General features: G+C 40.1%; 1 protein-coding gene across 1 annotated transcript in view; it reads right to left on the bottom strand.

Annotated features, from left to right (window-relative positions):
- Window positions 1-14,664, bottom strand: part of LOC143855022 (S-adenosyl-L-methionine-dependent methyltransferases superfamily protein) — a 43,523-nt gene that overhangs the window by 26,986 nt on the left and 1,873 nt on the right. Inside the window, exon 2 of the mRNA XM_077365178.1 lies at window positions 7,215-7,413. Coding sequence (XP_077221293.1) covers window positions 7,215-7,413 — 199 coding nt within the window. The remainder of the gene's footprint in view (window positions 1-7,214; window positions 7,414-14,664) is intronic.

Here is a 14,664-nt window from a genome sequence, read left to right as displayed (position 1 = left end):
GACACACGACGGTGCTTCCCGAGTTCACATGACTCGCACTGAAAACTAGAAAAAGGTCCGGGAACCAGAGAAGTCCGCTGCAGCCGCTGAAGTGAAGGATGCCCCAGGCGACAATGCCACTGAAATGTATCCACAGAGCTATGTAAGACAGCAGGCGGTCGGCAGTCAAGACGATAGAGTCCATCTACCTCACGACCCGTTCCAATCGTCTTCCCAGTCGAGAGATCCTGAAATAAACAGTAAGATGGGAAAATGAGACAGAACAGTGAAGAGATTTAGTAATTTGGCTAGCTGAAAGTAAACTAAATGGTGATTTTAGTACACATAAAACAGAAGATAAGGTAAGAGCAGGATGAGAGGAGATATGACCAAAACTGGTGATAGGTGTAGTGGACCCATCAGCAAGGGTGATAGACTGAGCGGGAAACGAGAAAGAGCGAAAAGAATGAAGCTGAGAAGAGTTACCAGTCAGGTGATTGGATGCACCAGAGTCAATGATCCATGACCCTGAGCTAGATAGAAGGGTAGTGGGTGAACTACCTGGCTGGGCGAACCCTGCAGAGGGAGGACGAGAACTGAGCCGCAGACGCTGGAACTCCTCAAAATCGGCACTGGATAATGTATAGGTGGAATCAGCTGGTGCAGGAACAGAAGCAGAGGGAGCGCAATCTGAAGTCGAAGCAGTAGTAGCACCCATGTGAGCCGAGCGTGCCTGACGAAGCTCGGGATGCAGGGTATAGCAATGGTCAATATAATGTCCCTCGCGCTGACAGTGAGTACAAAAAGAACGGCCACGTTCACCACCATAACGACCACCACCACGGCCGGCACGGCCACGGCCACGACCAGAGGAGGCTCCACCACGAGGCGGGCGAGTACTGCCATCATAGGTCGCGAGAGCAGAACCATCAATAGGAACAGATATCATAGGATCACCAGGAGAGCACTGCTGGACGCGGGAGTAAACCTCAGTAAGGGAAGGAATAGCGCCAGAACCGACAATCTGCTGACGAAGATGCATGTACTCTGGACCCAAACTCTCAAGGTACTGCACAACACGGATATGATCCCTCTGACGGGCAGCCTCTGTGAGATCCGTGGTAAGCGGCATGTAAACATCAAGCTGCTGACAGAGGCCAACGAATTGGCTGTAATGGGTGGCAAGAGGAAGATCACCACGGCGGAAACGCATCCACTCGGAATAGGTAGAGCAAATCCGACTAATGTTTGCCACGCCAGAATAAAGAAGAGTAACCTGATCCCAGATCCGTTTCACAGTAGGCAGAAGCATCAAGGGCCCAGAGACGTGAGGGGCCATACTCTGCCACAGAAGGGTACAAACAAGAGCATCCTCCTGTTCCCAGCGATCAAAGGTGGGATCCGTCGTAGGAGGAGGATCACGACGAATGACGTGGGCTTTCCCACGGGCAATAAGATACTTCTCGACGGCTGCTTTCCAAGTAACGTAGTTTGCCCCATCCAACTTAACAGTAGTGATATGTGGGAATGATCCATCCACAGAGAGAGATGATGATGAAGAAGACGCCAAAGAGGGTGTCGGACGAACACCAGGAGCCACTCCTGTGGAAGGATTGTCAAGCACCTCCTCCATAACAACAAGCAAGAAAGAAACAGACAATCCAAACCAAGACGCATAACAGGAGATAACAAAATAGGTGGGCAAACTAGGATACGCCAAGAAAGCTAGACGCGGCTCCAAGAATGACGGGCATCAACGAAGCTTGACAAGAGGGAAGCCATGAGGTACAGAGGGGAGCCGCAAAGACAAACTAGAATCGAAGTAGGGTAAGAGTAAGAGATGAAGATCTAACACATAATAACAAGGAGAAAAGAGTGGTAGGGTTTACCAGGGGATGAAAGGGAGACGAGGAAAAATGATGGGGGTTGAAAAAAAAAAAAAAAAAACTTGGGGTGTGAGGCTTACCAGCAGACCTACGAATTGGGTGCTGGAAAAAAAAAATTCTGGTGCGAGGCGAAACACAGCCCTGGAAACTTATTTCCAGGAAAGTGATTTATCCTTGGTCCTAGAAAAGGTTTTCCGAGGTGAGAAAATATTTTCCTGGGGGTGCAAATCCTCAGTCCTGGAAAAAGATTTCCGACTTGGTGGGAAAATATTTTCCCACCAAATAATTTCCACCCTGTGTGGAGAATGTTTTAGGGGTTGCTGCGCGGGGGTACAGGACCAGGAAGGGAGGAGAAACGTGGGGGACGGGGACGGAGGGCCTGGTGGGGAACGACTCCTCAGGAGGAAAAAGACATCGTGCCGGTATGCCTCGGATGAAACTTGGCCTAGAGTTGGGTTTCGCAACGAGAGGGGTGGGGGGTGGCGGAGAAGATGGAGGATGATAGGGAACCCTAGGGATAAGAAAACCCTAAGGCTCTGATACCATGTTAGACGAAAGTTTAGACAGAGAAAATAGAATGAGCAAACATAAAAGACATAAAGACGCATAACCCTCTACTCTAACACTACCCCTTAAGTAAGCCAATAGATGTCAGTAATGTCAATTTTGCCAACTATAATATAGTTTCAACTCTCTGTTCCTTGTTGAATATCCTGCCAATTGCTTCTTAGTCCACACACAAGGGGTTATATCTATTTACTAAAAACTATTTCCAACAGATTGAAAATCTTCGTTTTTCTATTTTGTCCTCGCATGAATAAAAATGGCTTCGAGGAAAGATGCAAAGCTGCTTCATTGTCACAAATAATCTTAATGAAAATTTCCTCAATAAACCCAATTTTTATTCAATACCTCTCCAACCTAATCAGCTAAGAATGTGTGCGAGCCATAGCCCTTTTCTCTGCTACCAGGTTGGATCTTGCAAGGACCAACAGGTTCTTGCTTCCAACTCATCAAATTCTCAACTCAACTCAACAAAGCCTTTGTCCCAAACTCAACTAAGCCTACCAACTCGTCAAATTATAGCCCAAAAAGTAAAACACCAAAAGTTTATCTCATATCGCTACGAGATCTAGCCTAATCAGCACCAAAGTAACTTCAGATGTTTATATTAAAATTTAAGTTAGTGTAGACTGATTTATATTTATGTTTTTTTTTTTTTTTGTAATATTGTCACTTTTATGTTTATTTACAAAAGTGGGATGGGGGTAATCATTAATTGGTTCTTTAATGGCATTTAATATAATTAGTGAACTCACACACACAAGTGGTTGTGGGGTTGAAGTTAGAATCTCCACACCTCCTACAAATTCACTCTTCCTTGTGCTCTACTTCTCTTTACATCTTCTTCTTCTTCCATACAAAGTGTTTGTGGACGGATTATTTAAAATTCAACATGGTATTAGAGCATGGTTAATCTCATGGTTTTAAATTTCGGCCGAAACGTTCGGTGGAAAACGAAACGAAATTCACAGTGAGTCGGAAAAGTACCAAACTTCGCCGAAACGTTTCGGAAATTTATGCCGAAACGTTTTGTTTCGGTAAAATTTCGGTGAAATTTCAGAAATTTCAGTGAAACGTTTCGGTGAAATTTCGGAAATTTCGGTGAAACGTTTCGGAAATTTCCAATTTCGGTGAAATTTTTACAAGATTTCGTCCGAAATTTCGTACAGAAACCGAAACTGAGATTTAAAACCTTGGTTAATCTTGAACAAGATTCAAGAGTTATGTTCATCAATTTGAACCCCTAGGGTTGGTGGGCATTATGGGGTGCATGTTGGACAGTTTTCCGTCCACTTACTTGGGGCTCCCTTTGGGGGTTGGCAGGCACAAGAAACTTAGTTGGGATCCCATTGTTGAAAGAGTGGAAAGGAGGTTAGATACTTGGAAGAGAAATCTTGTTTCTAGAAGTGGTAGGCTCACTCTCATTAAGGCAGTGTTAGCTAATGTGCCCATATACCAATTGTCCCTTTTCAAATGTCCCGTTAGTGTAGCCTTGAGAATCGAACAGATTCAGAGAAGATTTTTGTGGGGTGGGTGTGACAAGAAGAGGGGCATTCCTTTAGTGAGTTGGGAAGAGGTTTGTAAACGAGTTAAAGCTGGAGGTCTTGGGATCAGAAAGATAAAACAAGCTTTGTTGGAAAAATGGTTATGGGGATATGGGGAGGAACTGTCTTTGCTTTGGGTTAAAGTAATTGATAGCAAGTATGGTGCGGCCGTGGGTCATTGGGAATCAGAAGACATGTTTGCACAGAAAGGTTACACAGTGTGGCGGGATATTTTGAGTTATTTGCATTCCTTCTATGCTGGTACTAGATTCAGGATTCACTCCGGGGATCGCGTAAGATTCTGGATTGATAAATGGTGTGCTACAGACCCATTGAAAGAGATATTTCCAGACTTGTTCTTGGTGTCCTCCTCAAAGGAGGCATTTATCAAAGACTACTTTGTGCGCCTTGATAACAGGGTGGTGTGGGCTCCTGCTTTTAGGCATAATTTTTTTGACACAGAGCTTCCGTCGGTGACTAGAGTGTTCGAGTTGCTTGAGAGTTGCTACATAAAGCGGGATGGCTCTGAGGGTGTGGGTCTGGGATGCTTCTGGGGAGTTCTCTGTTAAGTCTTTCTTCCAACACCTTGTGTCTTGTTCTACCTCCCTTGGGATTGCTAGAATGTGGTCCATCAAAGTTCCTACAAAGGTTGCCTTTTTTGGCTGGACAGCTATTCAGAAGCGTATTCAGACGGTGGACTTCCTGAGAGAGAGGAAAATGATAATCATTAATCACTGTGCTTTATGTATTGAATGCTAATCATTGTGCTTTATGTAATGAGGATGGTGAATCGGTTAATCACCTTTTTATACATTGCAAGGTGGCTAGGGAAGTGTGGGGTAGTGTTTTGAAGAGTTTGGCATTCCTTAGGTTTTTCCTGAGGATTTTTTCCAAGTGGTGGAGGGTTGGTTCTTTCCCCCTTGGCGGAGGAAGGGTAAAATTTTGTGGCTCATTTCTTTTCTAGTGGTAATTTGGGTGCTTTGGAAGGAAAGAAGTTCTAGAATTTCAAGGGTGTGGGGAAAAGTGCTCTTTATTTATCTTCAAAGGTGACGGCGCTCTCGATCTTTTGGGCTAAATCACTTCCTAGTTTCAATTTTGTCTCCGCTTTTGTTCTTTGGAATGGGTGGAGGGAAGTGTGCTCTAGTGTTGAATTTTCTATCCCTATTGTTCAAGTTTGGGAGCCGCCGGAGAAGGGTTTCCCTAAGCTAAATTTAGATGGTTCTAGCGGTGGCAATCCGGGGCTGGCTGGTATTGGGAGGGTGCTTAGAGATGAGAATGGAGTGGTTAGGTGGGCCTTTGCGGGTCCTTTGGCAGTTGCGGACTCTAGTGAGGCAGAAGTTCGAGCGGTTCATCATGGCATTAAGCTATTTGAGGGGGAGGATCTCAATCGTGTTGTGGCGGAAGGTGACTCTCTCAATGTTATTCGATGGTTGACTGGATCCCATATTTTTCCTTGGCGTTTTGCAGACCGCTTCAATGAGATTAATGACATTGTCGGTACCACTTCAATTTCTTTTCGCCATATTAGAAGATCAGCAAACGGTGTGGCGGACAAGTTAGCCAATAGTAGAGTGCACTTGGAATCTTTGGAGAAATATGATTTCCTTCCTCCTTGATTCCTTCTGTGGTTGTTTGTTTTTCCATTTCTTGTATTCTTTATTCTATTGACCATCTCGGTTCATTCAATGAAATTTTACCATTCAAAGAAAAATCAATTTGAACCCCTAGTTATCCATCCACAAAGAAAGAGTATATGCACTGGATTTTCACAAGTGAAACCACAAAGGAACCATTCGTCTGATCAAAGATTTTTCTTTTTACCAATTGATCCCAATGGGAATCTTAGCATTCATAGCACACCCTGGGAGACGTTAGATTGCTCCAAATGTTTAAAAAGTTCCTTTCATGGTCCTCCTAAAAAAGAGTATAGAAAGATTTGACATAAAGAATCATGTTTGGTTAGGTTTCTATACGATTTCATCCATAACTCCCTCTTCAAAGAAAACAATAAAAAGCCTAGCAGAGAGCTGAATAAACTCTTCAGAGGCGCGAAAGGGATGACCCTTATGGAGAATCGAATTAGTAGTCCATTTTATACCAACAAACGAGACGTAGTCTGCCACCAATGCTCTCGAGGTCACAGCTCTCATGAATAAATTAGGATATTTACCCACAAGGACGATGCAATCACACCATCTGTCCAGCCAGAAGAAAGTGTCCTTCCTATTTCCATAGCTACGTTAATCTTATCCTAAAATCATTTTAAACTCCTTCCTTATTTCCGAAGCTACATATAATCTTATTCTGAAATCTTTTCAAACTCCTTTGTCCATGTTTTCCATATATGGGATCCTGAAGTCCCCACTCCTCTAGTCTCAACTCCGACCCAGAATCTTGATATTTCACTTTAATTAGAATAGCTCAGAGCTCTGGAGGATCGTTAAATAGTTTCTACTACAAATTTGCCAGTAACCTGCAATTCTGGGGTCTAATATTTTCACTCTAATGCCACCCACACCTTTAGGGTGGCACATCGGGTTGTAATTGATGAAGTAAACTTCCTTAATGAGAGTTGTCACTCCAAAAACAAACAAAAAAAATTGGATCCACTCAGTGTGGTTCACCACTTGAGGGGGGAATCCTAAACATAGATAGGAAAAAGGTTGGGTGGCCGGCCAAAGATGCTTTTAAAAATATAATTTTTGTGGAGAGAGAAAGGTACATCCCTCACCAACTCTTCAATTTTGACTCCATCCACTCAACCACCGGATCCTAGTCATGGTGATTAAGGGCACCATTTACTCCTCCATATTGATTCCACAAACCGGGGATTTTTTCACTAGTAATCCTCAGCCCAATTGTCTCTTCAATAAAAGGACGCAGGTTATTAATGTTAACCGCTTAGGTATCCGTATCAAAAGCTGACGAACGAATTATAGTGTCACGAGGAAAGAATTATAGTGCTGTCGACACATTGGAGGTGAGATAAGTAGTGTGTACATGTATTAAACAACACAATTAGATAGCACCTTACTTATTTAAATTTAAAGAGGATACTACGAAAATATCTGATAATGTAGATTTTGATAGATAATTAACACACTGTAGAAGTTAATGGAGCATCAATGAGAAGGAATATGATGGACGTCTTTATTTTATCTTACAAACCTTATATATTTCCAGTATTATTTTGTATACTCAAAACAAGATAGGTTACCAAAATAATAAATAACAAACTTACATCAAAAGAAGTCTTGGAGATCTGTCTATAGGTAAGCTATAGCTCAAAAAAGCATCTCTTAGACCATCCAAATCTTTTACTTCCAAGAAAGCTACCAATTCTTCCCTTGCCTGCCCATTTTGGAGTTGACAAGGAATCAAGTTAAAGCCATGTACTGTCTTTCTAGAAATATATGCCATGCCCATTTGATACAAATTATCTGTCAAACAACCCATTAGTTAGAGGTGAGCAATGCTAGTTTAATATGAGCAGAATCACATAGCAGCTATAAAAACAGTAAACCCCAAAAAAATCAAAGAGAATGGCATATCTAAATAATCACATTTCCACAAAGGATAAGAGGTGAAAACTAGATGAATTAGATCAGATGAGCCTATCATTAATTAAAAAAATCCATAGTAGCCTAACAAACACTTACAATAGCATGGAAGCTTATATGGTTTGGTAAGTTTATAATTCTTTAGTTCCTGAACTTGGGTTTTCTTAGCTCATTCGAGAAATCCATTCATCCATATGGGCATTTCCATATCAGATCCGCTACCATGATGTCGAGCAATTCACAATTTCTGAGTAGTTCCCTAATTCGTTTCCATTTTTTGGTGTGTAAAGGTTTCGCGGTTTGGCTATTCAAAAAAAAAAAAGTTTGACGGTTTGTTAGATTTCGAATTTTTGGATTTCTAAACTATGATTGGGGGAATGGTCCAATCATTTCAGTGGGGATTAAGATTCAGGCCAAGAAAAGCAAACCAGTGCACCTTCTAAGGGGTAAGGGCTTCTAATTCACACAGTCAAAACAAGGAAAATAAACCAAGAAGGCTGAAGAAGGAACAAATAAAATGGGCTAAGAGTATCATAGAAGTTCTAAGCAAATGGAACCCGCGAAGAGTAAACACACTGCAAGGGAACAGCATGAGTAGGCCCTATTGGCATTGGTATATTACAGTATTACACTCTTCTAAGTTGAGCTAAAACAATGCAGCAGTTCAGAAAAAACAGCCAAAAACAACCTTTTGGATACAATTTTTTTTATTTTTTTATTTTTTTTTAAAGAGAGAGAGAGAGAGCTAACATTTCATCATCAAAGCCCTCCCTCGCATCCATAATTGCTCATTTTTTTAGGCCTTTGGCCTGAATTGTACTATGGTGGTCAAAAACTTGAGTGCAGATTTGAAGGACGCTATTGACATTGTTTTAAAGAGTGAAATGAGAGATTTTTTACTGAGCAGTTCACTTCTATTCAATCAATGTTGAAAAGCACCAAAACTTTTGACCAAGTATTTAAATATCGGTGTTGGCTTGTGTATCAGCCAATGTCGAAACAGATACATAGTGAATGTATGATATGTATCATGTATTAGTTTCACAGACATTCTCTTTTTTTTCGTACATTTCAACGGAAAAAAAAGGAGAGCTTTGGCATGAGCCATAGATTTCTATGCAGGCTTATTTTAATTACATTTTGCATATTTGGTTTTATGTAATTTATAATGTATGCAGTCTGTTATTAAGCCTGTTTTTTTTTCCTGAAACAGCAATATAAATTTTATCAACTCAACTCAACTAAGCCTTTGTCCCAAACTAGTTGGGGTCGGCTAATGAATCCTTTAGAAAATTTTCACGAAGAAGGTGAAAGGATCTACCCGGCTCAAATTGACCAAGTCTAATCCTGACACTAGTTGGGTTCGTCTACATGGATCATTTTCTTTCATTCTATCCTATCCAAGGTCATGTTCTTTATTATGTTCCTAGCCCTCAAGTTTTTCCTCACTATTTCTACCCAAGTTGTTTTCGGTCTGCCCCTACCTCTTTTTACTCCATCAACTTGGCACGAGTCACTTCTCACTGGTGCATCCAAAGGCCTATGCCCAAACCATCTTAAGCGGTGCTCTCTCATCTTCTCCTCAATTGGTGCCACCCCCACCTTTTTACGGATGTCTTCATTTTTAATTTGACCTAACCTTGGTGGCCGCACATTCATCTAAGCATTCGCATCTCCGCTACACTCATCTTATGCACATGCTACTTCTTGGTGGCCCAACATTCTGAGCCGAACAGCATGGCTGGCCTCACAGATGTCTTATAAAACTTTCCCTTGAACTTGGTAGGTATTTTATGATTGCACAGAACTCCTGAAGAATGCTTCCATCTCAACCAACCTGCTCTTATTCTGTGGTTAACATCCTCTTCAATCTCTCTTTCCTTATGTAGGATTGAACCAAGATAGCGAAAGATATCTCTCTTAGGTACCTCCTGTCCAGTCATATTTATAATTTACTACATGCTCGTCTCGCCTCCTTACATTACTAAAGTTGCACTCCATATACTTTGTCTTAGTCCTGATCAATCTAAAACCTTTGGATTCCAAAATAGTTCTCCATAACTCTAACTTAGCATTTATGTGGTTAACATCCTCTTCAATCTCTCCTTCCTTATGTAGGATTGAACCAAGATAGCGAAAGATACTAAAGTTGCACTCCATATACTTTATCTTAGTTCTGCTCAGTCTAAAACCTTTGGATTCCAAAGTAGTTCTTCATAACTCTAACTTAGCATTAACTCCTGCTTTGGTTTCGTCAATTAATAATATGTCATCTGCAAATAACATGCACCACGGCACCTCGTCCTGGATACCCTCCGTAAGTTCATCCATAACTATAGTAAAAAGATAAGGGCTTAGAGCTGATCCTTGGTGCAGTCCTATTGCAATTAGAAACTCACTAGATGTGACATCCATAGTTCTGACACTAGTTACTGCTCCATCGTACATATCCTTAATCATATCAACATATTTAGTAGGTCCTTTTTTCCTTTCAAGGACACACCACATGACACTCCTGGGAACCCTATCATACGCTTTCTCCAAATCAATGAAAACCATATAAAAGTCCTTTTTATTTTCTCTAAATCTCTCCATTAACCGCCTAATCAAGAAGATAGCTTCCATAGTCGATCGTCCGGGCATGAGGCCAAACTGATTCTCTGACACTTTAGTCTCTTTCCTTAGTCTATGCTCAATTACCCTCTCCCAAAGTTTCATGGTGTGACTCATTAGCTTAATTCCTCGGTAATTGGTGCAACTCTGGATATCCCCTTTATTCTTATAAATAGGTACTAATGTACTCTTCCTCCACTCATCAGGCATCTTCTTAGTCTTCAAAATATTGTTAAATAATCTAGTTAACAGAACCAAATCCACATCACCCAAGCATCTCCAAGTCTAAATAGAAATACCGGCAGGCCCCATAGCCTTACCTAATTTCATCTTTTTCATAGCTACTCTTAACTCTGATGTTCAGATTCTACGGACAAACCTCCGGCTTGTATCATCAAATGCGTTATCAAGTTCTCCCAAATTCGCTACGGGTTCTCCATTAAACAACTTATCAAAGTAACTTATCGAATATAAATTTTATCAATGGACAAAAAAAATAGAGAAACAATTAATCTACGACCGAGTTGGTCATAGACGAAAATACAGAATCCCAAAGATAGTAAGAAAACAAAACTTAAAAAAAAAGCCTCAAAACACAAATGTCCAACCTTTAAATTCATCCTCCCCTCTCCTTCATTGGACAACACTCACCCACTCGCATAGATCTAAAATTTCTTCAAAGGATGATCAATTCACAATCTAATCCATCTAATCACATTTATGGCCTATTCGCTTCAGATTGTGAGAACTGATTGTGAGCTTAAAACCTATTATTGGACCCAAATTAAATTTAATTTTGAGTTCAATAATAGTTTTGGGGCTAACAATCGGTTGTCACAATCTCAAACGAACAGGACCTTAGTGAATCTCCTTCTGCTATAAATGATGCTTGAGATTATGCAACACTAATTTCAATCCCTGCCTCAAAGCTCTTGGCTTGTTAGCCCAAAGGTTCAACAAGTACTCCTATTGAATTGTTTTGATGATTAACAAACTCAATTTGTTATAAAGGTTTTATACACTAATAATTTACATTGGCAAAGTTATGATGTTCACAGTATACCATCCTCAAGAGTGCATGACAAGGATCAACTCAAGCACAAGAATGGCAAATCAACTTAAAAGTTCAAGCTTGGCTCAAGCATCAATGGAGTTGAGTGAAGACATGTCAAAGCCCCTACAAGGTGCAAACAAGATTGAAGACCAAGTAAATTTAGAATGTAAATGGTCCTTAATGTTTAGTCTAGGTCTATGGCACAAAGGAGAGTTAAAATCAACCTAGATAGAATTTAATGGGTTTGTGAATGTTCATAGTGGTGTCCCAACATTGTTGGACCCTCATGACATTCCATTTATCTTGAAAAATCAAAGTTCCAAAAGCCCAAACAAAAACAGCAAAAATATAAGGAAATTCTGCTGTTCGTAGGCTTCTCGGAACTCCGAGAAAATTCTCGGAGCTCCGAGAATTGTTCCAGGTTCAAAAATTATGTCGCTTGGAGCTCCGAGCCCAGAGTCCGAGACGACCGTTGGGGAGCGAAATTTTGTGTTTTCTTTGCCCTCCCTATATATATGAACCTAGGGACTCTTGGGCTTTTCACCTAAGGATTTTACAAAGATTTCAAGAGCACTAAAAGCCATTTATTCTCCTTCTCTTGAAGATCTTCACTCTCCATCTCTCTCTTGTGCCATTTACCTTAGATTATTCTTGAGAGACCTTAGGACCTTCATTTGTTCATCTTGTTCTTGTGAGAGTGAGTGAGCTTTACCTTAAATTAGCCTATCTAGAGGCAAGCAAGCCTTTTCATTTCATCTTCTTTGTATTTGGCACAAAGGGCGCCGTAGAAGACCCTTGGAGCGTGGAGCTCGATTTGTACAAGGCGGAAGGAACGCCGTATTTAAGTTCCTTGGAGAAGATAGTGGAATCCTCAAGGAGAGCAACTTGAGAAGAGTGGAGTAGGTCTTGAGCTAAGACCGAACCACTATAAAAATCTTTGTGTCAAAGCTTCTTTGCCTCTTCACCTCTTCTTGTGTGGTAAGTTTTCACCATTGCTTTGAATATTATTTTTGATTTCCTATTAAATCTAAAACTAGTGCAATCTAAGTTTTCAAAATTCTTAAAATTTGAAGAGAAACCCAATTCACCCCCTCTTGGGTTGCTAAGTGGAATTTCATGGCTTCATTTGAGTCTTTGATCACAACCAGTCTTGAAACATAAGGTTTACTTACTTCCAAACAAACTCTACTGATTCCACCAATTCCTGTTAGTCTTGGATTTACCATTAGAGAACCATTTTACTAAGAGGAAGTGGGTAACATTTTCCCACCTTCGCCACCAATAAGAATTTCCTCCCAACATCACTTCAACTTTTTTCCTCTCTGAAATGACGAAATTCATCTACATTATGAAAAAGAAGTGAACAAAGAGTGTAGTTACCTCAACTAGAAAAATAACAAAATCGCATTATTTGGCTTTGATCCATCGACAAAGTTTTCGACCTGTGTTTTCTAGTAGGGAATGACAAGAAATTGTCAAATGATTATTCCTCTTCCTCTAAGAGAAATCATCTAAAAAGGGTAAAATAATACCATGTGGGCTCAACCAATGTTTTGAAAATCGGAGTCGAATCATAAATCGTAATAGGGGTTGAATCGTGTCATAACGTAAATCATGAGATTCATTCAGATATATATATATATATATATATATATATATATATATGTGTGTGTGTGTGTGTGTGTGTGTGTGTGTGAAAAAACGGTTCCTACACACACTTAAAATACAATGGGGGCCACATTGTTTGTGTGATCCAAGCCATTCATTTTAAAGGCCCTCACATAGGTAGGGTGTCCACAAAAAATCAGATCCATAGGATCATCCCAACCCTACGATTTGTGGAGGTAAAATGGACGTCTTTAAACCTTCACAAATTAGTCCATTTTTTGTCCCCACAGTTCGAATGGTTAGGATGAACTTATGGATCTGATATTTTGTGGACACCCTATCTATTTGAGGGCCTTAAAAATGAATGGTTTGCATCACCCAAATAATGTGGGCCCCTGCTGTATTTTAAGCTAGTGTGTAGATAACTTATCTACACAAGCGTGTAGGAATCGTTCTCTCTCTCTCTCTCTCTCTCTCTCTCTCTCTCTCTCTCTCTCTCTCTCTCTATAGATATATATATATATATCAAAAAAATTTAAAAATAATAAGCAAACCAAAATCAATAATAAAATGACTAATTGTTCATTTACATTGAAATCCATTAATTTAAATAGAACAAAATATAAAAAATAATAAGCAAACCAAAATCAATAATAAAATGACTAATTGTTCATTTACCATTGAAATCCATTAATTTAAATAGAAACTACAACGATTAATTATTTAACATCACAATACAAATTATTTGCTAACAAACTTCTCACATATAATCATTAATTTCTCATCCAAACCCATGCATATTGGATAATAATTTTAAAAATAATAAAAGAGACAAGTTCATATCAGTTCGCAAAGTCTCAAACATCAAATGACAAATATCAATTATAAAAAAGTAGTAAGTTGTCAATGTTGGCTCATTATCGTTGTCTCCCTCCTCGATGTATGTAATGCCCTTAGGCACATGCGTTGTGCTTGAATGAGTACATATATAGTAAAAGAAAGAGAAAGCAAGCATGGAACATAAACAAAGAACTTCTAATCTCACGGTGCCCACATGCATCTAATCTCAGCCAAAGAAGGTGACATGAAGTACCCATCTATCTCGGTGTAGAAATATAGAAGCGGAAGATAGTGTTCAATAGTCATTCTCTACAGCGCTTTTGCACTTTTTTCTGTGCAGAGAAAGAAAAACTAGAAACTTGGAAAGAAAATGCCTTCCAATCCTGATCCACGACACTCGTTACTCCAAATCCCACCTTTTGAGCAAATAAAATGTTTTTTTTTTCGAAGTGACACGAAGTATTTTCAAGCAATTCTCATTCTCCTTTTGAACTTGGGTACAAATAGTTAGGAAAGACTTCATAGCTAGGAACATAACAGAGCACATGACCTTGGATAGGATAGAATGGAAGAAAATGATCCACGAAGAAGAACCCAACTAGAACCAGGATTAGAGCTGCGTAGATTCCTTTTACCTTCTTCATGAATTTTTCTAAAGGATTCATTTAGTCGACCCCAACTAGTTTGGGACAAAGGCTTTGTTGAGTTGAGTTGAGTTGAGTTGAGTTGAGTTGAGTCTCATTCTCCTTTTGAATGTTTTGTCTGTTCTAAAAGAGGGATAATGAGAAGCATTGCCAAACAAGGGCAAAGTGCATATACTTACTTATGGTCCCGATGTACTTCTACTTCTAATCTCAACCAAAGAAGGTGGGGAAATAAATAAAGAATAGGGGCCGCACTATACCGCTGAGCTAATAGCCCTACGGGCCTCCCACGGGGAGGCCCACTATGCCAAAAGCAAGAGCCATCCCTCTCTTTCCTATTTAAGCCCCATGTCGCCACACTTGAGGGCATGG

This window comes from Tasmannia lanceolata, unplaced genomic scaffold, assembly GCF_043159265.1.
Source record: "Tasmannia lanceolata isolate RefF3 unplaced genomic scaffold, GAP_Taslan_0.1 ptg000020l, whole genome shotgun sequence".
In the NCBI taxonomy this organism is placed as follows: Eukaryota; Viridiplantae; Streptophyta; class Magnoliopsida; order Canellales; family Winteraceae; genus Tasmannia; species Tasmannia lanceolata.
The sequence above is the reverse complement of the archived record's forward strand: the minus strand, read 5'-3'. Positions and strand labels throughout refer to the sequence as shown.